This window comes from Ranitomeya variabilis, chromosome 4 (genome assembly GCF_051348905.1).
Source record: "Ranitomeya variabilis isolate aRanVar5 chromosome 4, aRanVar5.hap1, whole genome shotgun sequence".
Taxonomy (NCBI): domain Eukaryota; kingdom Metazoa; phylum Chordata; class Amphibia; order Anura; family Dendrobatidae; genus Ranitomeya; species Ranitomeya variabilis.
The window spans coordinates 752,247,547-752,267,001 of NC_135235.1; the positions used below are offsets into that span (position 1 = coordinate 752,247,547).

At 46.8% G+C, this 19,455-nt stretch overlaps 2 protein-coding genes across 2 annotated transcripts in view; one reads left to right on the top strand and one right to left on the bottom strand.

The window, feature by feature from the left end:
• The window catches only part of GLP2R (glucagon like peptide 2 receptor), a 121,968-nt gene that overhangs the window by 18,738 nt on the left and 83,775 nt on the right, over positions 1-19,455 (bottom strand). Inside the window, exons 3-5 of the mRNA XM_077254744.1 lie at positions 16,448-16,552; positions 11,821-11,942; positions 2,980-3,086 (exon numbers count right to left, since the gene is read on the bottom strand). Coding sequence (XP_077110859.1) covers positions 2,980-3,086; positions 11,821-11,942; positions 16,448-16,552 — 334 coding nt within the window. The remainder of the gene's footprint in view (positions 1-2,979; positions 3,087-11,820; positions 11,943-16,447; positions 16,553-19,455) is intronic.
• On the top strand, positions 16,592-19,402 carry LOC143767109 (uncharacterized). The gene is made up of 2 exons (XM_077255130.1): positions 16,592-17,135; positions 19,177-19,402. Exons 1-2 carry the CDS (start codon positions 16,598-16,600, stop codon positions 19,266-19,268), a joined length of 630 nt encoding a protein of 209 aa, XP_077111245.1. The 5' UTR covers positions 16,592-16,597; the 3' UTR covers positions 19,269-19,402.

The window sequence follows — 19,455 nt, forward strand, 5'->3', positions numbered from 1 at the left end:
CACCACCGGGGGGCAGCAGAGAGGAGATGACTATATAGATGAGCCCCTAAGTGCTGGCCGCAGTGTACAGATCCACCACCAGGGGGCAGCAGAGAGGAGATGACTATATAGATGAGCCCCTAAGTACTGGCCGCAGTGTACAGATCCACCACCGGGGGCAGCAGAGGAGATGACTATATAGATGAGCCCCTAAGTACTGGCCGCAGTGTACAGATCCACCACCGGGGGCAGCAGAGAGGAGATGACTATATAGATGAGCCCCTAAGTACTGGCCGCAGTGTACAGATCCACCACCGGGGGGCAGCAGAGAGGAGATGACTATATAGATGAGCCCCTAAGTACTGGCCGCAGTGTACAGATCCACCACCGGGGGGCAGCAGAGAGGAGATGACTATATAGATGAGCCCCTAAGTACTGGCTGCAGTGTACAGATCCACCACCGGGGGGCAGCAGAGAGGAGATGACTATATAGATGAGCCCCTAAGTACTGGCCGCAGTGTACAGATCCACCACCGGGGGGCAGCAGAGAGGAGATGACTATATAGATGACCCCTAAGTACTGGCCGCAGTGTACAGATCCACCACCGGGGGCAGCAGAGAGGAGATGACTATATAGATGAGCCCCTAAGTACTGGCCGCAGTGTACAGATCCACCACCGGGGGGCAGCAGAGAGGAGATGACTATATAGATGAGCCCCTAAGTACTGGCCGCAGTGCACAGATCCACCACCGGGGGGCAGCAGAGAGGAGATGACTATATAGATGAGCCCCTAAGTACTGGCCGCAGTGTACAGATCCACCACCGGGGGCAGCAGAGAGGAGATGACTATATAGATGAGCCCCTAAGTACTGGTCGCAGTGTACAGATCCACCACCGGGGGCAGCAGAGAGGAGATGACTATATAGATGAGCCCCTAAGTACTGGCCGCAGTGCACAGATCCACCACCGGGGGCAGCAGAGAGGAGATGACTATATAGATGAGCCCCTAAGTACTGGCCGCAGTATACAGATCCACCACCGGGGGCAGCAGAGAGGAGATGACTATATAGATGACCCCTAAGTACTGGCCGCAGTGTACAGATCCACCACCGGGGGCAGCAGAGAGGAGATGACTATATAGATGAGCCCCTAAGTACTGGCCGCAGTGTACAGATCCACCACCGGGGGGCAGCAGAGAGGAGATGACTATATAGATGAGCCCCTAAGTGCTGGCCGCAGTGTACAGATCCACCACCGGGGGCAGCAGAGAGGAGATGACTATATAGATGAGCTCCTAAGTGCTGGCCGCAGTGTACAGATCCACCACCGGGGGCAGCAGAGAGGAGATGACTATATAGATGAGCCCCTAAGTACTGGCTGCAGTGTACAGATCCACCACCGGGGGCAGCAGAGAGGAGATGACTATATAGATGAGCCCCTAAGTACTGGCCGCAGTGTACAGATCCACCACCGGGGGGCAGCAGAGAGGAGAAGACTATATAGATGAGCCCCTAAGTACTGGCTGCAGTGTACAGATCCACCACCGGGGGGCAGCAGAGAGGAGATGACTATATAGATGACCCCTAAGTACTGGCTGCAGTGTACAGATCCACCACCGGGGGGCAGCAGAGAGGAGATGACTATATAGATGAGCCCCTAAGTACTGGCCGCAGTGTACAGATCCACCACCGGGGGGCAGCAGAGAGGAGATGACTATATAGATGAGCCCCTAAGTACTGGCCGCAGTGTACAGATCCACCACCGGGGGCAGCAGAGAGGAGATGACTATATAGATGAGCCCCTAAGTACTGGCCGCAGTGTACAGATCCACCACCGGGGGGCAGCAGAGAGGAGATGACTATATAGATGACCCCTAAGTACTGGCCGCAGTGCACAGATCCACCACCGGGGGGCAGCAGAGAGGAGATGACTATATAGATGAGCCCCTAAGTACTGGCCGCAGTGCACAGATCCACCACCGGGGGGCAGCAGAGAGGAGATGACTATATAGATGAGCCCCTAAGTACTGGCCGCAGTGTACAGATCCACCACCGGGGGCAGCAGAGAGGAGATGACTATATAGATGAGCCCCTAAGTACTGGCTGCAGTGTACAGATCCACCACCGGGGGCAGCAGAGAGGAGATGACTATATAGATGAGCCCCTAAGTACTGGCCGCAGTGTACAGATCCACCACCGGGGGGCAGCAGAGAGGAGAAGACTATATAGATGAGCCCCTAAGTACTGGCTGCAGTGTACAGATCCACCACCGGGGGGCAGCAGAGAGGAGATGACTATATAGATGACCCCTAAGTACTGGCTGCAGTGTACAGATCCACCACCGGGGGGCAGCAGAGAGGAGATGACTATATAGATGAGCCCCTAAGTACTGGCCGCAGTGTACAGATCCACCACCGGGGGGCAGCAGAGAGGAGATGACTATATAGATGAGCCCCTAAGTACTGGCCGCAGTGTACAGATCCACCACCGGGGGCAGCAGAGAGGAGATGACTATATAGATGAGCCCCTAAGTACTGGCCGCAGTGTACAGATCCACCACCGGGGGGCAGCAGAGAGGAGATGACTATATAGATGACCCCTAAGTACTGGCCGCAGTGCACAGATCCACCACCGGGGGGCAGCAGAGAGGAGATGACTATATAGATGAGCCCCTAAGTACTGGCCGCAGTGCACAGATCCACCACCGGGGGGCAGCAGAGAGGAGATGACTATATAGATGAGCCCCTAAGTACTGGCCGCAGTGTACAGATCCACCACCGGGGGGCAGCAGAGAGGAGATGACTATATAGATGACCCCTAAGTGCTGGCCGCAGTGTACAGATCCACCACCGGGGGGCAGCAGAGAGGAGATGACTATATAGATGAGCCCCTAAGTGCTGGCCGCAGTGTACAGATCCACCATTGGGGGGCAGCAGAGAGGAGGTGGCAATAGCTGAGCAGACGGTGTCAGATATGACAGGCTGAGATGCACGGACTCACCTGAATGTGAGGAGGATGCCCAGAGCGAGGACGAGGGTCCCGAGTGACACGGAGTAGCCCACGGTGTAGCAGATTTGCAGCAGTAACTGCAGTGCGTGCTCCTCGTTCTGTAACACAGGGGGTTAATCCCGGCACCGCAGGGTTAATACACGCAGACCCTTCCCACATGACATCCATTATCTTCTGATACAAGAATATATCCAGTGTTTAGACACCGACGGGCGAGACGCCCAAAGCCAACAATTCGCAGCAGCAGTTTCCATAGGTTTGTTATTACGGAGCATTCCTGGGAGGCATTTGTCTGATGTAACACAAACAGCCGGAGGCCCCATGACAGCTCTGCTGGGGTCCGACCAATGTAGCTGCAGGTGGAGGTCTGTGTAGTCTCCTGCCCTCGCACTGTCTGTATAAAGATGGCTAGGCATCAAGGATGTGCTGTACGTTTTGTCACTGATGTAACCCTGCCTATCTCGTCTCCAGCAGTACAACTGAAGTATCAATCTGTCATCAGCACCCAGACTAAGGTGACCATGGAGGACACTTCTGATACATGATCAGCTCTGGGGTGTGAGATGTGTAATCCTGCCTATCTCGTCTCCAGCAGTACAACTGAACTATCAATCTGTCATCAGCACCCAGACTAAGGTGACCATGGAGGACACTTCTGATACATGATCAGCTCTGGGGTGTGAGATGTGTAATCCTGCCTATCTCGTCTCCAGCAGTACAACTGAACTATCAATCTGTCATCAGCACCCAGGCTAAGGTGACCATGGAGGACACTTCTGATACATGATCAGCTCTGGGGTGTGAGATGTGTAATCCTGCCTATCTCGTCTCCAGCAGTACAACTGAACTATCAATCTGTCATCAGCACCCAGACTAAGGTGGCCATGGAGGACACTTCTGATACATAATCAGCTCTGGGGTGTGAGATGTGTAATCCTGCCTATCTCGTCTCCAGCAGTACAACTGAACTGTCAATCTGTCATCAGCACCCAGACTAAGGTGACCATAGAGGACACTTCTGATACATGATCAGCTCTGGGGTGGGAGATGTGTAATCCTGCCTATCTAGTCTCCAGCAGTACAACTGAACTATCAATCTGTCATCAGCACCCAGACTAAGGTGACCATGGAGGACACTTCTGATACATGATCACCTCTGGGGTGTGAGATGTGTAATCCTGCCTATCTCGTCTCCAGCAGTACAACTGAACTATCAATCTGTCATCAGCACCCAGACTAAGGTGACCATGGAGGACACTTCTGATACATGATCACCTCTGGGGTGTGAGATGTGTAATCCTGCCTATCTCGTCTCCAGCAGTACAACTGAACTATCAATCTGTCATCAGCACCCAGGCTAAGGTGACCATGGAGGACACTTCTGATACATGATCAGCTCTGGGGTGTGAGATGTGTAATCCTGCCTATCTCGTCTCCAGCAGTACAACTGAACTGTCAATCTGTCATCAGCACCCAGACTAAGGTGACCATAGAGGACACTTCTGATACATGATCAGCCCTGGGGTGTGAGATGTGTAATCCTGCCTATCTAGTCTCCAGCAGTACAACTGAACTGTCAATCTGTCATCAGCACCCAGACTAAGGTGACCATAGAGGACACTTCTGATACATGATCAGCTCTGGGGTGTGAGATGTGTAATCCTGCCTATCTCGTCTCCAGCAGTACAACTGAACTATCAATCTGTCATCAGCACCCAGGCTAAGGTGACCATGGAGGACACTTCTGATACATGATCACCTCTGGGGTGTGAGATGTGTAATCCTGCCTATCTCGTCTCCAGCAGTACAACTGAACTATCAATCTGTCATCAGCACCCAGACTAAGGTGACCATAGAGGACACTTCTGATACATGATCAGCTCTGGGGTGTGAGATGTGTAATCCTGCCTATCTCGTCTCCAGCAGTACAACTGAACTGTCAATCTGTCATCAGCACCCAGGCTAAGGTGACCATGGAGGACACTTCTGATACATGATCAGCTCTGGGGTGTGAGATGTGTAATCCTGCCTATCTCGTCTCCAGCAGTACAACTGAACTGTCAATCTGTCATCAGCACCCAGACTAAGGTGACCATGGAGGACACTTCTGATACATGATCAGCTCTGGGGTGTGAGATGTGTAATCCTGCCTATCTAGTCTCCAGCAGTACAACTGAACTATCAATCTGTCATCAGCACCCAGACTAAGGTGGCCATGGAGGACACTTCTGATACATGATCAGCTCTGGGGTGTGAGATGTGTAATCCTGCCTATCTCGTCTCCAGCAGTACAACTGAACTATCAATCTGTCATCAGCACCCAGGCTAAGGTGACCATGGAGGACACTTCTGATACATGATCAGCTCTGGGGTGTGAGATGTGTAATCCTGCCTATCTCGTCTCCAGCAGTACAACTGAACTGTCAATCTGTCATCAGCACCCAGGCTAAGGTGACCATGGAGGACACTTCTGATACATGATCAGCTCTGGGGTGTGAGATGTGTAATCCTGCCTATCTCGTCTCCAGCAGTACAACTGAACTATCAATCTGTCATCAGCACCCAGGCTAAGGTGGCCATGGAGGACACTTCTGATACATGATCAGCTCTGGGGTGTGAGATGTGTAATCCTGCCTATCTTGTCTCCAGCAGTACAACTGAACTGTCAATCTGTCATCAGCACCCAGGCTAAGGTGACCATGGAGGACACTTCTGATACATGATCAGCTCTGGGGTGTGAGATGTGTAATCCTGCCTATCTCGTCTCCAGCAGTACAACTGAACTGTCAATCTGTCATCAGCACCCAGGCTAAGGTGACCATGGAGGACACTTCTGATACATGATCAGCTCTGGGGTGTGAGATGTGTAATCCTGCCTATCTCGTCTCCAGCAGTACAACTGAACTATCAATCTGTCATCAGCACCCAGGCTAAGGTGGCCATGGAGGACACTTCTGATACATGATCAGCTCTGGGGTGTGAGATGTGTAATCCTGCCTATCTCGTCTCCAGCAGTACAACTGAACTATCAATCTGTCATCAGCACCCAGACTAAGGTGACCATGGAGGACACTTCTGATACATGATCAGCTCTGGGGTGTGAGATGCGTAATCCTGCCTATCTAGTCTTCAGCAGTGCCACATACAGTAATTATTAATCTGTCAGAAGAACGGTGCATATATGAGATCTTCTCTGCTATTGTGAGTCTTGCCTTACTAGTCTCCAGCAGTGTAATGGGCCTATCATTCAGTCTTTAATGACAGTGTAGATACATGCGCAGCTTTGAGTGTTCTAATCCTGCCTATCTTGTCCCCAGTAGACGAATAGGCTGGTCATTCGGCCGGTATGATGAGTGGTGCAAAACTGTGTATCTAGATTCCAGCAGTACAACCGGTCTGTGACTCAGTAAGCAGAACTCAGGCCTCTAGAGGTAACAAATAACAATTCTGATAACAATGCACATATGAGTTATGCTATGGTATTGTGAGTTGTGTAATCCTGCGTATCTAGATTCCAGCAATGCAATAACAAGAGAACAAAGGCCTTTAGTTATAATAATCAATTACATTTTTGACAACTATGATTCAGTCAGCAGAACTAAGACCTAAAGAGATAAAAAAAAATCTCTGATTACAGTGTCTATACAAGATGATCTCTGAGAGTTCTAATCCTACCTATCTTGTCTCCAGCACAAGAATATTCCAGTAATTCAGAAAAAATATACACAGTCACAAGTTATAACTGAATAAAACCTCTGATGATAATAGCATGATGCAGCCTATCTAGTCTCTGCCAGCACCAAAAGCCTGTCAATCCGTCAGTATAACATAATAAAATTGCCAATCCTGCTTATCTAGGCTCCAACCATAAAACTATTCTGTCATTAATTCAGTATAACCCCAGACCCTTAATAAGACTAAAATGACACTTGTTAACAATGTGTATACCTCATCCCCCCCTCCTGTATTGTGTGTGTTGTAATCCTGCCTTTCTAGTCTCCAGCAGAATAATAGGCTTAGTGCAAAGATCAGCTTCTGGTTTCAATTGGAGGAAACTTCTAACAGCATACAGTATATTCCATGATTACTTTTTATTATCTTGAGTGGTGTGATCTTTCCTATCTCAGGTCCAGCAGAACATGCAGTCAGTGCACAACCTCTAGTGATAAATGGATTAAATCTCTGACAGTATATCTTACCTATCTCATCTCCAGCAGTACACTATTTGAGTTATTATTGTAAAATTTATTATCCCAGTATTTAAAAACCTTGTATTTAGTGATATTGGGAGAAACCTCTAATAACAATGTGTACACTTGGTTACTTTTTTATATGTGATCATACCTATCTTGTCTCCAGCAGTAAAGTAGGTTGGTCTATTAGTCAGTATAAGCCCACTTTTTAGTGATAATTGGATGAAACCTCGGATGATAATGTGTATACTAGATTACTTTCTGATATCGTGAGTGGTGGGATCCTGCCTATCCTGTCTCCAGCAGTAGAGTGGGTTGGTCTGTAAAGGTACCTTCACACTCAGCAACTTTGCAACGAGAATGACGACGATCCGTGACGTTGCAGCGTCCTGGATAGCGATATCATTGAGTTTGACACGCAGCAGCGATCTGGATCCCGCTGTGATATCGCTGGTCGGAGCTAGAAGTCCAGAACTTTATTTCGTCGCTGATCACCCGCTGTCATCGCTGGATCGGCGTGTTTGACGCCGATCCAGCGATGTGTTCACTTGTAACCAGGGTAAATATCGGGTTACTAAGCGCAGGGCCGCGCTTAGTAACCCGATATTTACCCTGGTTACCATTGTAAAAGTTAAAAAAACAGTACATACTCACCTTCTGATGTCTGTCACGTCCCCTGGCGTCCACAGGGTTACGCGCTGCTGCCGAGAGCTTCCCTGCACTGAGTGTGTCAGCGCCAGCCGTAAAGCAGAGCACAGCGGTGACGTCACCGCTGTTACTGCTGGCGCTGACACAGTCAGTGCAGGAAGCTCTCGGCAGCAGCGCGTAACCCTGTGGACGCCGGGGGACGTGACAGACATCAGAAGGTGAGTATGTACTGTTTTTTTTTTTAACTTATACAATGGTAACCAGGGTAAATATCGGGTTACTAAGCGCGGCCCTGCGCTTAGTAACCCAATGTTTACCCTGGTTACCTGGGTGTTGCAGGGGGTCTTCGTCATCGTTGAAGACAGTTTCAACGATGCCGAAGTCGTTCCCCTGATCGTTGGCCGCTGGAGAGAGCTGTCTGTGTGACAGCTCCCCAGCGACCACACAACGACTTACCAACGATCACGGCCAGGTCGTATCGCTGGTCGTGATCGTTGGTAAATCGTTTAGTGTGAAGGTACCTTTAGTCAGTATAAGCCCACTTTAGTGATAATTAGGTGAAACCTCTGATAAGAATGTGCACACATTATTACTTTTTATATGTGATCCTGCCTATCTTGTCTCCAGCAGCAGAGTAAATTGGTCTATTAGTCACTATATGCCCAGCTTTTAGTGATAATTGGGTGAAACCTCTGACAACAATGTGTACACTTGATTACTTTTTAATAATGTGAGTGGTGGGATCCTGCCTATCTTGTCTCCAGCAGCAGCGTAGGTTGGTCTATTAGTCAGTATAAGCTCAGCTTTTAGTGAAAATTGGGTGAAATCTCTGATAAAAATGTGTATACTTGATTACTTTTGATATTGTGAGTGGTGGGATCCTGCCTATCTTGTCTCCTGCAGTAGAGTAGGTTGGTCCATTAGGCCGGCATCACACTAGAGAGAAATACGGACAAGGGAGAGGCGCAAAAATAATGAATTGCACACGGACCAATGTTTGTCTATGGGGCAGCTTCCATCAGCTGTATATTTCTCGGCCGTATTTTACGGGCTTAGAAAATCTCAGCATGCTGCGATTGTCAGCGTATTCCTCCAAAAATCCACCAACTAAAGTCTATGGGGCGAGAAAAATACGGATTACACACGGACCATCAGTGTGACTTGCGAGAAATAGGCAGCGGTGTTCTATAGAAAAGCCGGTAATTCAGTGCGGTGTACAGTAAAATCACACTGACAGAATAGAATAGGTAGATAGAATAAATGTCTACACATAGTATAGGTATGTATAGATATATATATATATATACATATATATATATATATATATATATATATATATATATATATATATATGTCAGTGAGACACATGCGGTGCAGACCAAAAGTTTGGACACACCTTCTCATTTAAAGATTTTTCTGTATTTTCATGACTATGAAAATTGTACATTCACACTGAAGGCATCAAAACTATGAATTAACACATGTGGAATTATATACTTAACAAAAAAGTGCGAAACAACTGAAAATATGTCTTATATTCGAGGTTCTTCAATGTAGCCACCTTTTGCTTTGATGACTGCTTTGCACACTCTTGGCATTCTCTTGATGAGCTTCAAGAGCTAGTCACCGGGAATGGTTTTCACTTCACAGGTGTGCCCTGTCAGGTTTAATAAGTGGGATTTCTTGCCTTATAAATGGGGTTGGGACCATCAGTTGTGTTGTGCAGAAGTCTGGTGGATGCACAGCTGATAGTCCTACTGAATAGACTGTTAGAATTTGTATTATGGCAAGAAAAAAGCAGCTAAGTAAAGAAAAACGAGTGGCCATCATTACTATAAGAAATGAAGGTCAGTCAGTCCGAAAAATTGGGAAAACTTTGAAAGTGTCCCCAAGTGCAGTGGCAAAAACCATCAAGCGCTACAAAGAAACTGGCTCACATAAGGACCGCCCCAGGAAAGGAAGACCAAGAGTCACCTCTGCTTCTGAGGATAAGTTTATCCGAGTCACCAGCTTCAGAAATCGCAGGTTAACAGCAGCTCAGATTAGAGACCAGGTCAATGCCACACAGAGTTCTAGCAGCAGACACATCTCTACAACAACTGTGAAGAGGAGACTTTGTGCAGCAGGCCTTCATGGTAAAATAGCTGCTAGGAAACCACTGCTAAGGACAGGCAACAAGCAGAAGAGACTTGTTTGGGGTAAAGAACACAAGGAATGGACATTAGACCAGTGGAAATCTGTGCTTTGGTCTGATGAGTCCAAATTTGAGATCTTTGGTTCCAACCACCATGTCTTTGTGTGACGCAGAAAAGGTGAACGGATGGATTCTACATGCCTGGTTCCCACCGTGAAGCATGGAGGAGGAGGTGTGATGGTGTGGGGGTGCTTTGCTGGTGACACTGTTGGGGATTTATTCAAAATTGAAGGCATACTGAACCAGCATGGCTACCACAGCGTTTAGTTGGACCATCATTTATTTTTCAACAGGACAGTGACCCCAAACACAGCTCCAGGCTGTGTAAGGGCTATTTGACCAAGGAGAGTGATGGGGTGCTACGCCAGATGACCTGGCCTCCACAGTCACCAGACCTGAACCCAATCGAGATGGTTTGGGGTGAGCTGGACCGCAGAGTGAAGGCAAAATGGCCAACAAGTGCTAAGCATCTCTGGGAAATCCTTCAAAATTGTTGGAAGACCATTCCCGGTGACTACCTCTTAAAGCTCATCAAGAGAATGCCAAGAGTGTGCAAAGCAGTCATCAAAGCAAAAGGTGGCTACTTTTAAGAACCTAGAATATAAGACATATTTTCAGTTGTTTCACACTTTTTTGTTAAGTATATAATTCCACATGTGTTAATTCATAGTTTTGATGCCTTCAGTGTGAATGTACAATTTTCATAGTCTTGAAAATATTGAAAAATCTTTAAATGAGACGGTGTGTCCAAACTTTTGGTCTGTACTGTATATATATGTGTCTCACTGACATATATATATATCTCCCTATCTATGTGTAGACATTTATTCTACCTACAGGTAGTCCTCGACTTACGACGTTGATCTGTTCTTACACGGCGTCGTAAACCGAATTTCGATGTAAGTCGAACCATACGTTCATACAGTACTGTACCATAATAACAGTACAGTACTGCAAACACTTAGCCTATCCAAACACCTATCCTAACATAGTACCCTACATAATTAGGGTGTTATGGCCTGCAGGAGACTCGTTTTCCTCATGTAACCGGGTACAGTGTACAGTACTGGACTCTATTCTTCCGACACTGCACGTAGTTGCAGTAGTTCGACTTACGACGCAAAACCGCGTAAGTCGGAATGAGGCATCGTATAAAGCGTCGTAACCACGAAACGATGTAACTCGAGACCGTTGTAACCCGAGGACTAACTGTATTCTATTCTGTCAGTGTGATTTTACTGTACACCGCACTGAATTACCGGCTTTTCTATAGAACGCCGCTGCGTATTTCTCACAAGTCACACTGGTGGTCCATGTGTAATCCGTATTTTTATCGCCCCCATAGACTTTCATTGGCGGATTTTTTGCGCAATACGCTGACAAACGTAGCATGCTGAGATTTTCTACGCCCATAAATTACGGCCGAGAAATATACGGCAGATAGGAGCTGCCCCATAGAGAATCATTGGTCCGCGTGCAATGCGCTGTTTTTGCGCCTCTCATACATCCGTACAACTCTCTAGTGTGACACCGGCCATAATTGGGCGAAACCTCTGATAACAATGTGTACACGATTACTTTTTGATATATAATCTTGCCTATCTTGTCTCCAGCAGTCCCAGGCCCTCATCAATCAGTCAGTAGAACATAATAACATTTCCATACTGGATTTTCACTGTCAGATTATTCCAGACGTCACTGCATTGTGTTCTGAATAAATCTGGTCCCATAAAAGCGGCAAATGGATGTAATCCGGGGGATTAGCAGCGAAACGTGGAAGAAACAAGGCAGACTCACATTTTGTTTGAAGTGATTACTGGTGGAGCATTCGGTGTCGTCCCGCCAAATATCCGTAGAGTTCTCCTTGGTCTGCCAGACTCCGTCCTCAGTGCAGTACCTGTACGAAAAGCCGGTGCTGCCTGCAACGACACAGCCCATGGGCTCAGAACAGCGCTGGGCCGGAGACCCCTCTACTGGAATGGCCCCCCTATAGGTCCCACTAACTGTCATGTCCATCTCCTGCCAGGATCCTGATACATTTCTGCAATTTTTGGAGCCCGTGTCCCCATTACTCTGCCTATGATCAGATGCCATACGGTAGCATTAACTTAAAGGGACGGTTTCTTTAAATAAAGGAATCTAATTCCTGACATTATTAGATAAAATCGAGGGTCCCGCACAGCCTCCAACATCTATATTCACATGACACTTCATGGGGGAGATTTATCACATGTTCAAAAGTGACATTTATTCACTTTTACATTGCACAGCCTGATAACCATCGCCATATAGTGATGATAACCACCGCCACACAGTGCATAATAAAAACCGCCATATAGTGCCTGATAACCCAAGTCATACAGTGCCTGATAACCACCGTCATATAGTGTTGATAACCACTGCCACACAGTGCATGATAACCACCGCCACGCAGTGCATGATAACCACCGCGATAGTGCCTGATAACAACCGCCAGACAGTGCATGATAACCACCGTCATACAGTGCCTGATAACCATCGCCATACAGTGCCTGATAACCGCCGCCATACAGTGCCTGATAACCACCGCGATACAGTGCCTGATAACCACCGCGATACAGTGCCTGATAACCATTGCCATACAGTGCCTGATAACCACCGCGATACAGTGCATAATAACCACCGACACGCAGTGCCTGATAACCACCGCCATACAGTGCCTGATAACCACCGCCATACAGTGCCTGATAACCATCGCCATACAGTGCCTGATAACCATCGACATACAGTGCCTGATAACCACCGCGATACAGTGCCTGATAACCACCGCGATACAGTGCCTGATAACCATCACCGTACATTGCCTGATAACCACCGCCACGCAGTGCATGATAACCACCGCGATACAGTGCCTGATAACCACCGCCACACAGTGCATGATAACCACCGCCATACAGTGCCTGATAACAATTGCCATACAGTGCCTGATAACCACTGCCATGCAGTGCATAACCACCACCATACAGTGCTTGATAACCATCGCCATACAGTGCCTGATAACCGCCGCCATACAGTGCCTGATAACCACCGCGATACAGTGCCTGATAACCACCGTGATACAGTGCCTGATAACCACCGCAATAAAGTGCATGATCACCATCACCATACAGTGCCTGATAACCATCGCCATACAGTGCCTGATAACCACCGCCATACAGTGCCTGATAACCACCGCGATACAGTGCCTGATAACCACCGCTATACAGTGCCTGATAACCATTGCCATACAGTGCCTGATAACCACCGCGATACAGTGCCTGATAACCACCGCGATACAGTGCCTGATAACCATTGCCATACAGTGCCTGATAACCATTGCCATACAGTGCCTGATAACCACCGCGATACAGTGCATAATAACCACCGACACGCAGTGCCTGATAACCACCGCCATACAGTGCCTGATAACCACCGCCATACAGTGCCTGATAACGATCGCCATACAGTGCCTGATAACCATCGCCATACAGTGCCTGATAACCACCGCGATACAGTGCCTGATAACCACTGCAATACAGTGCCTTATAACCACCGCGATACAGTGCCTGATAACGATCGCCGTACATTGCCTGATAACCACCGCCACGCAGTGCATGATAACCACCGCGATACAGTGCATGATAACCACCGCCATACAGTGCCTGATAACAACCGCCATACAGTGCCTGATAACCACTGCCACGCAGTGCATAACCACCACCATACAGTGCCTGATAACCATCACCATACAGTGCCTGATAACCGCCGCCATACAGTGCCTGATAACCACCGCGATACAGTGCCTGATAACCGCCGCGATACAGTGCCTGATAACCACCGCGATACAGTGCATGATAACCACCGCCATACAGTGCTTGATAACCATCGCCATACAGTGCCTGATAACCACCACGATACAGTGCCTGATAACCACCGCCATACAGTGCCTGATAACCACCGCCATACAGTGCCTGATTACCACCGCCACGCAGTGCATGATAACTACCGCGATACAGTGCCTGATAACCACCGCCACACAGTGCATGATAACCACCACCATACAGTGCATGATAACCAGCGCCATACAGTGCCTGATAACCACCGCCATACAGTGCCTGATAACCACCGCCACGCAATGCATGATAACCACCGCCATACAGTGCCTGATAACCACCGCCTATACAGTGCCTGATACCACCGCCACACAGTGCATGATAACCACCGCCATACAGTGCCTGATAACCACCACCATACAGTGCCTGATAACCACCGCCATACAGTGCCTGATACCACCGCCACACAGTGCATGATAACCACCGCCATACAGTGCCTGATAACCACACCATACAGTGCCTGATAACCACCGCCATACAATGCCTAATAACCCACGCCACACTGTGCCTGATAAACACCGCCATACAGTGCCTGATAACCACCGCCATACAGTGCGTGATAACTACCGCCATACAGTGTCTGATAACAACCGCCATATCGTGTTGATAACCAACGCCACATAGTGCATGATAACCACCGCCATATAGTGCCTGATAACTGACCTGATATAGTGCATGATGACCACCGTCATACAGTGCCTGATAGCCACCGCCACACAGTGCATGATAACCACCGCGATACAGTGCCTGATAACCATATAGTGAGTGATAACCACTTCCACACAGTGCAAGATAACCACTGCTATACAGTGAGTGATAAACACCGCCATACAGTGCATAATAACCACCGCCACACAGTGCCTGATAACCACCACCATATAGTGCGTGATAAACACCGCCATATAGTGAGTGATAACCACCGCCATACAGTGCTTGAATACCACTGCCATACAGTGCCTGATAACCACCACCATATAGTGCCTGATAACTACCGCCATACAGTGCCTAATAACCACCGCTATAGAGTGCCTGATAACCACCGCCATACAGTGCATAATAACCACCACTATAGAGTGCCTGATAATCACCATCACACCGTCATATATTGCTGATAACCACTGCCATTCAGTGCCTGTAACCACTGCCATATAGTGCCTGATAACCACCGCCATTCAGTGCCTGTAACCACTGCCATATAGTGCCTGATAACCACCACCATATAGTGCGTGATAAACACCGCCATATAGTGAGTGATAAACACCGCCATACAGTGCTCATAACCACCGACATACAGTGCTTGAATACCACTGCCATACAGTGCCTGATAACCACCACCATATAGTGCCTGATTACCACCACCATACAGTGCCTAATAACCACCGCTACAGAGTGCCTGATAATCACCATCACACCGTCATATATTGCTGATAACCACTGCAATACAGTGCCTGATAACCACCGCCATATAGTGGATGATAACCACTGCCATTCAGTGCCTGTAACCACTGCCATATAGTGCCTGATAACCATAGCCATATAGTGCCTGATAACCACCACAATACAGTGCCTGATAACCACCGCAATATCGTGTTGATAACCAACGCCACATAGTGCATGATAACCACCGCCATATAGTGCCTGATAACCCACCTCATACAGTGCATGATAACCGTCATACAGTGCCTGATAACCACCGCCACAGTGTATGATAACCACCGCCACACAGTGCCTGATAACCATATAGTGAGTGACAACCACTTCCACACAGTGCCTGATAACCACCGCCATACAGTGCATAATAACCACCGCCACACAGTGCCTGATAACCACCACCATATAGTGCGTGATAAACACCGCCATATAGTGAGTGATAAACACCGCCATACAGTGCTGATAACCACCGCCATACAGTGCTTGAATACCACTGCCATACAGTGCCTGATAACCACCACCATATAGTGCCTGATAACCACCACCATAAAGTGCCTGGTAACCACCGTCATATAGTGCCTGATAACCACCACCATAAAGTGCCTGGTAACCACCGCCATATAGTGCCTGATAACCACCACCATAAAGTGCCTGGTAACCACCGCCATATAGTGCATGATAAGCACCGCCACGCACTGCCTGAAAACCACCACCATATAGTGCCAGATAACCACTGCTATACAGTGCCTGATAATCACCATCACACCGTCATATATTGCTGATAACCACTGCTATACAGTGCCTGATAACCACCGCCATATAGTGGATGATAACCACTGCCATTCAGTGCCTGATAACCACTGCCATATAGTGCCTGATAACCACAGCCATATAGTGCCTGATAACCACAGCCATATAGTGCCTGATAACAACCGCCATAAAGTGCCTGGTAACCAACGTCACGCAGTGCCTAATAACCACCGCCATACAGTGCCTGAACCTTGTCTGTCTCTACAGCCTGTGAACCTGTCTGATTGCTGTGACCAGACACATAACAGGAGGGGCTGCTTCCTCCTCGTTACCTTCTGGTGTCATCGGCAGGTACCACGGACACGGCACAGACACGTTCCCCGGGGAAGACGACGGCCAACACGCGAACTTATCGAATGTCCCATTACAGTAAACTCCTGGAAGAGAAGAGAACACGAAGCATCAGCAACAATGATGTCATCATGTGCTGTAAGCTAAGATGCTGCAAAAGGAAGGACACTAGTGACGCCATAATACGGAAGGGTCCAATAAATTGTGAGGACTTGTGTAATAAAGGACAGAAGAGAAGGAGCAGGAAAGAGGAGGAAGAGAAGGAAGGGAAAGGAAGAGAAGGAAGGAAGAGGAAAAGAAAAAAGACAAGGAGAAGGAAAGAAAAGGAAGAGACAGAAAGAGGAGGAAGAGAAGGAAAAAAAGAAAAGAAAGAAGAGAAAAGATGGAAGAGGAGAAAAAGAAAGAAAGAGGAGGAAGAGAAGGAAAGAGGAAGAGACAGAAAGAAGAGGAAGAAAAGGAAAAAAGAGGAAGAAAAGAAAGAAGAGGAAAGGAGAAAGAAGAGAAAGAGGAGAAAGAAAAGCAGGAGGAAAAGGAAAGAGGAGGAAGAGAATGAAAGAGGGGGAAGAGAAGGAAAGAAAAGGAAGAGAAGGAAAAAAGAGAAGGAAAGAGGAGGAAGAGAGGGAAAGAAGAAGAGAAGGAAAGGGAAAGAAGAGGAAAGGAGGAAGAAAACAGGATGAGAATGAAAGAGGAGGAAGAGAAGGAAAGAAGAGGAAGAGAAGGAAGAAGAGATGGAGAAGGAAAGAAGAGAAGGAAAGAGGAGGAAGAGAGGAAGAAGGGATAAGATACAGAGAAGGAAAAAAGAAGAAGAGAAGAAAGATGAGGAGAAGGAAAAAAGAGGAAGAGAGGGGAAGACAAGGAAGGGAGGAAGAGAAAAGGAGGAAAAAGAGAAAGAAAAAGGGAAGAGAATAAAAAAAGAGAATGAGAAGAAAGAAGATAAAGACAAGGAAAAAAAGAGGATGAGAAGAAAGATGAGGAGAGGGAAAGAATAGGAAGAGAGGGAAAGAAGAGGAAGAGAATGAAGAAGAGAAGGAAAGGAAAAGAAGAGGAAAGGAAGAAGAAAAAGAAGGAAAGAGGAGAAAGAAAAACAGGATGAGAAGGAAAGAGGAGGAAGAGAAGAAAAGAAGAGGAAGAGAAGGAAGAAGAGTTGGAAAAGGAAAGAGGAAGAAGAGAAGAAGAGAAATTATAAGATACAGAGAAGGAAAAAGAAGAGAAGAAAGACGAGAAGGAAAGAAGAGGAAGAGAGGGAAAGAATGGGAAAGGCGGAAGAAGAGAAAGAGAAGGAAAAAAGAAAGAAGGAAGAGAAGGATAAAGGAGGAAGAGAAGGAAAGAAGAGAAAGAGAAGGAAAACGAGGAAAAGGAAAGAAGAGGAAGAGAGGGTAAGAAGAGGAAAAGAGGAAAAGAAGAGGAAAGGATGAAGAAGAAGAAAGGAAAGTGGAGGAAGAGAAAGAAAAACAGGAGGCGAAGTAAAGAAAAAAAGAGAAGGAACAGGAGAAAGAGAAGGAAAGAGGAGGAAGAGAAGGAATAAGATACAGAGAAGTAAAAAGAAGAGAAGAAAGACGAGAAGGCGAGAAAAGGAAGAGAGGGAAAGAAGAGGAAAGGAGAAAGAAGAGAAAGAGAATGAAAAACTGGAGAAGGAAAGAAGATGAAGAGAAGGAAGAATAGAAAGAGAAGTAAAGAAAACAAAGAAGGAACAGGAGAAAGAGAGGGAAAGAGGAGGAAGAGAATGAAGACGATACAGAGAAGGAAAAAAGAGGAAGAGAAGAAAGGATAAAGAGACATAAAGAAGAGGAAGAGAAGGAAAGAAAAGACGAGGACAAGAAGGAAAGAAGAGGAAGACAAGGAAGAAGAGAAAGAGAAGCAACAAAGAAAAGAAGAAAGAAGAAAAGATGGAAAGAAGAGGAAGAGAGGGAAAGAATGGAGAAGAGAAAGAAAGAAAGAAAAAAGAAGGAAAAAAGGAAGAGAAGGAAAAAAGAGGAAGAGAAGGAAGAAAAAAATAGAAGAAAGAAGAAAAAGAGAAGGAAAGATGAAAAGAAAGAAGAGAAGAAAGAAGAAGAGTGGGAAAGAAGAGGAAAGAAGGAAGACAAGAAAGAGAAAGACAGAAGAGGAAGAGAATATAAAAGAGAAGAAGGGAAGAAGGGAAGAAGTGGAAGAGAAGAAAGAAGAGGAGAAGGAAAGAAGAGGAATGTAGGAGAATGAAGAAGAGAAGGAGAAGATAAGAAGAGGAAGAGAAAGGAAAAGAGAGTAAGAGAAGTTAAGAAGAGGAAAAAAAGGAAGAAGAGGAAGAAAAGGAAAAGAAGAGAAAAACGGAAGAAGAGAAGGAACAAAGGGAAGAAGATGAAGTGAAGGAATAAGAGGTACAGAAAGGAAAGAAGATGAGATAGAAGAGGAGGAGAAGGAAAGAAGAGGAAGAGGAGGAGCATGAAGAATATAAGGAGAAGAAAAGAAGAGGAAAAGAAGGTAGAACAGGAAGAGAAGTGAAAGAAGTAGAAGAGGAAGAAAAGAAGAGAAAGAGAAGGAAAAAGAGACAGTGAAGGAAAGAAGGAGGAAGAAGAAGGAAAGAAGAGTAAGAAAAGAAGGATGAAGAGTGAGAGATGGGAAAGGAAAAAGAGAAGAGGAATATAAGTGAAAGAACAGGAAGAGGAAGAGAAGTGAAAGAAGAGGAAAAGAAGGAAGAAGAGGAGGAAGAGGAGAAAGAGAAGGAAAAAAGAAGGAAAAGGAAGAAGAGGAAAAGAAGTGAAAGAACAGCAAGATAAAGGAAAGAAGAGGAAACAAATGAAAAGTATGAGAAAGGAAAGAAGATGAAGATAAGAAAGAAGAGAAAGGAGTAAAAAGAGAAGGAGGAAGAAATGGAAGAAGAGGAAGAGAAGGGAAAGAAGAGGAGTAAAGGGAAGAAGAGAAGAGGAAGAGAATGGAAAGAAGAGGAAATAGAGAATGAAGACGAGGAAGAGAAGGGAAAGAAGAGGAAGAGAAAGGAAAGAAGAGGAAGTGA

Coding starts and splice junctions, on each gene's coding strand:
- LOC143767109 (XM_077255130.1), top strand. CDS start 16,598: ATGTGCTGTAAGCTAAGATGCTGCAAAAGGAAGGACACTAGTGACGCC. Junction 17,136..19,176: donor AGAGGAAAGGAGGAAGAAAA/CAGGATGAGAAT, acceptor GGAAAAAAGAAG/GAAAAGGAAGAAGAGGAAAA.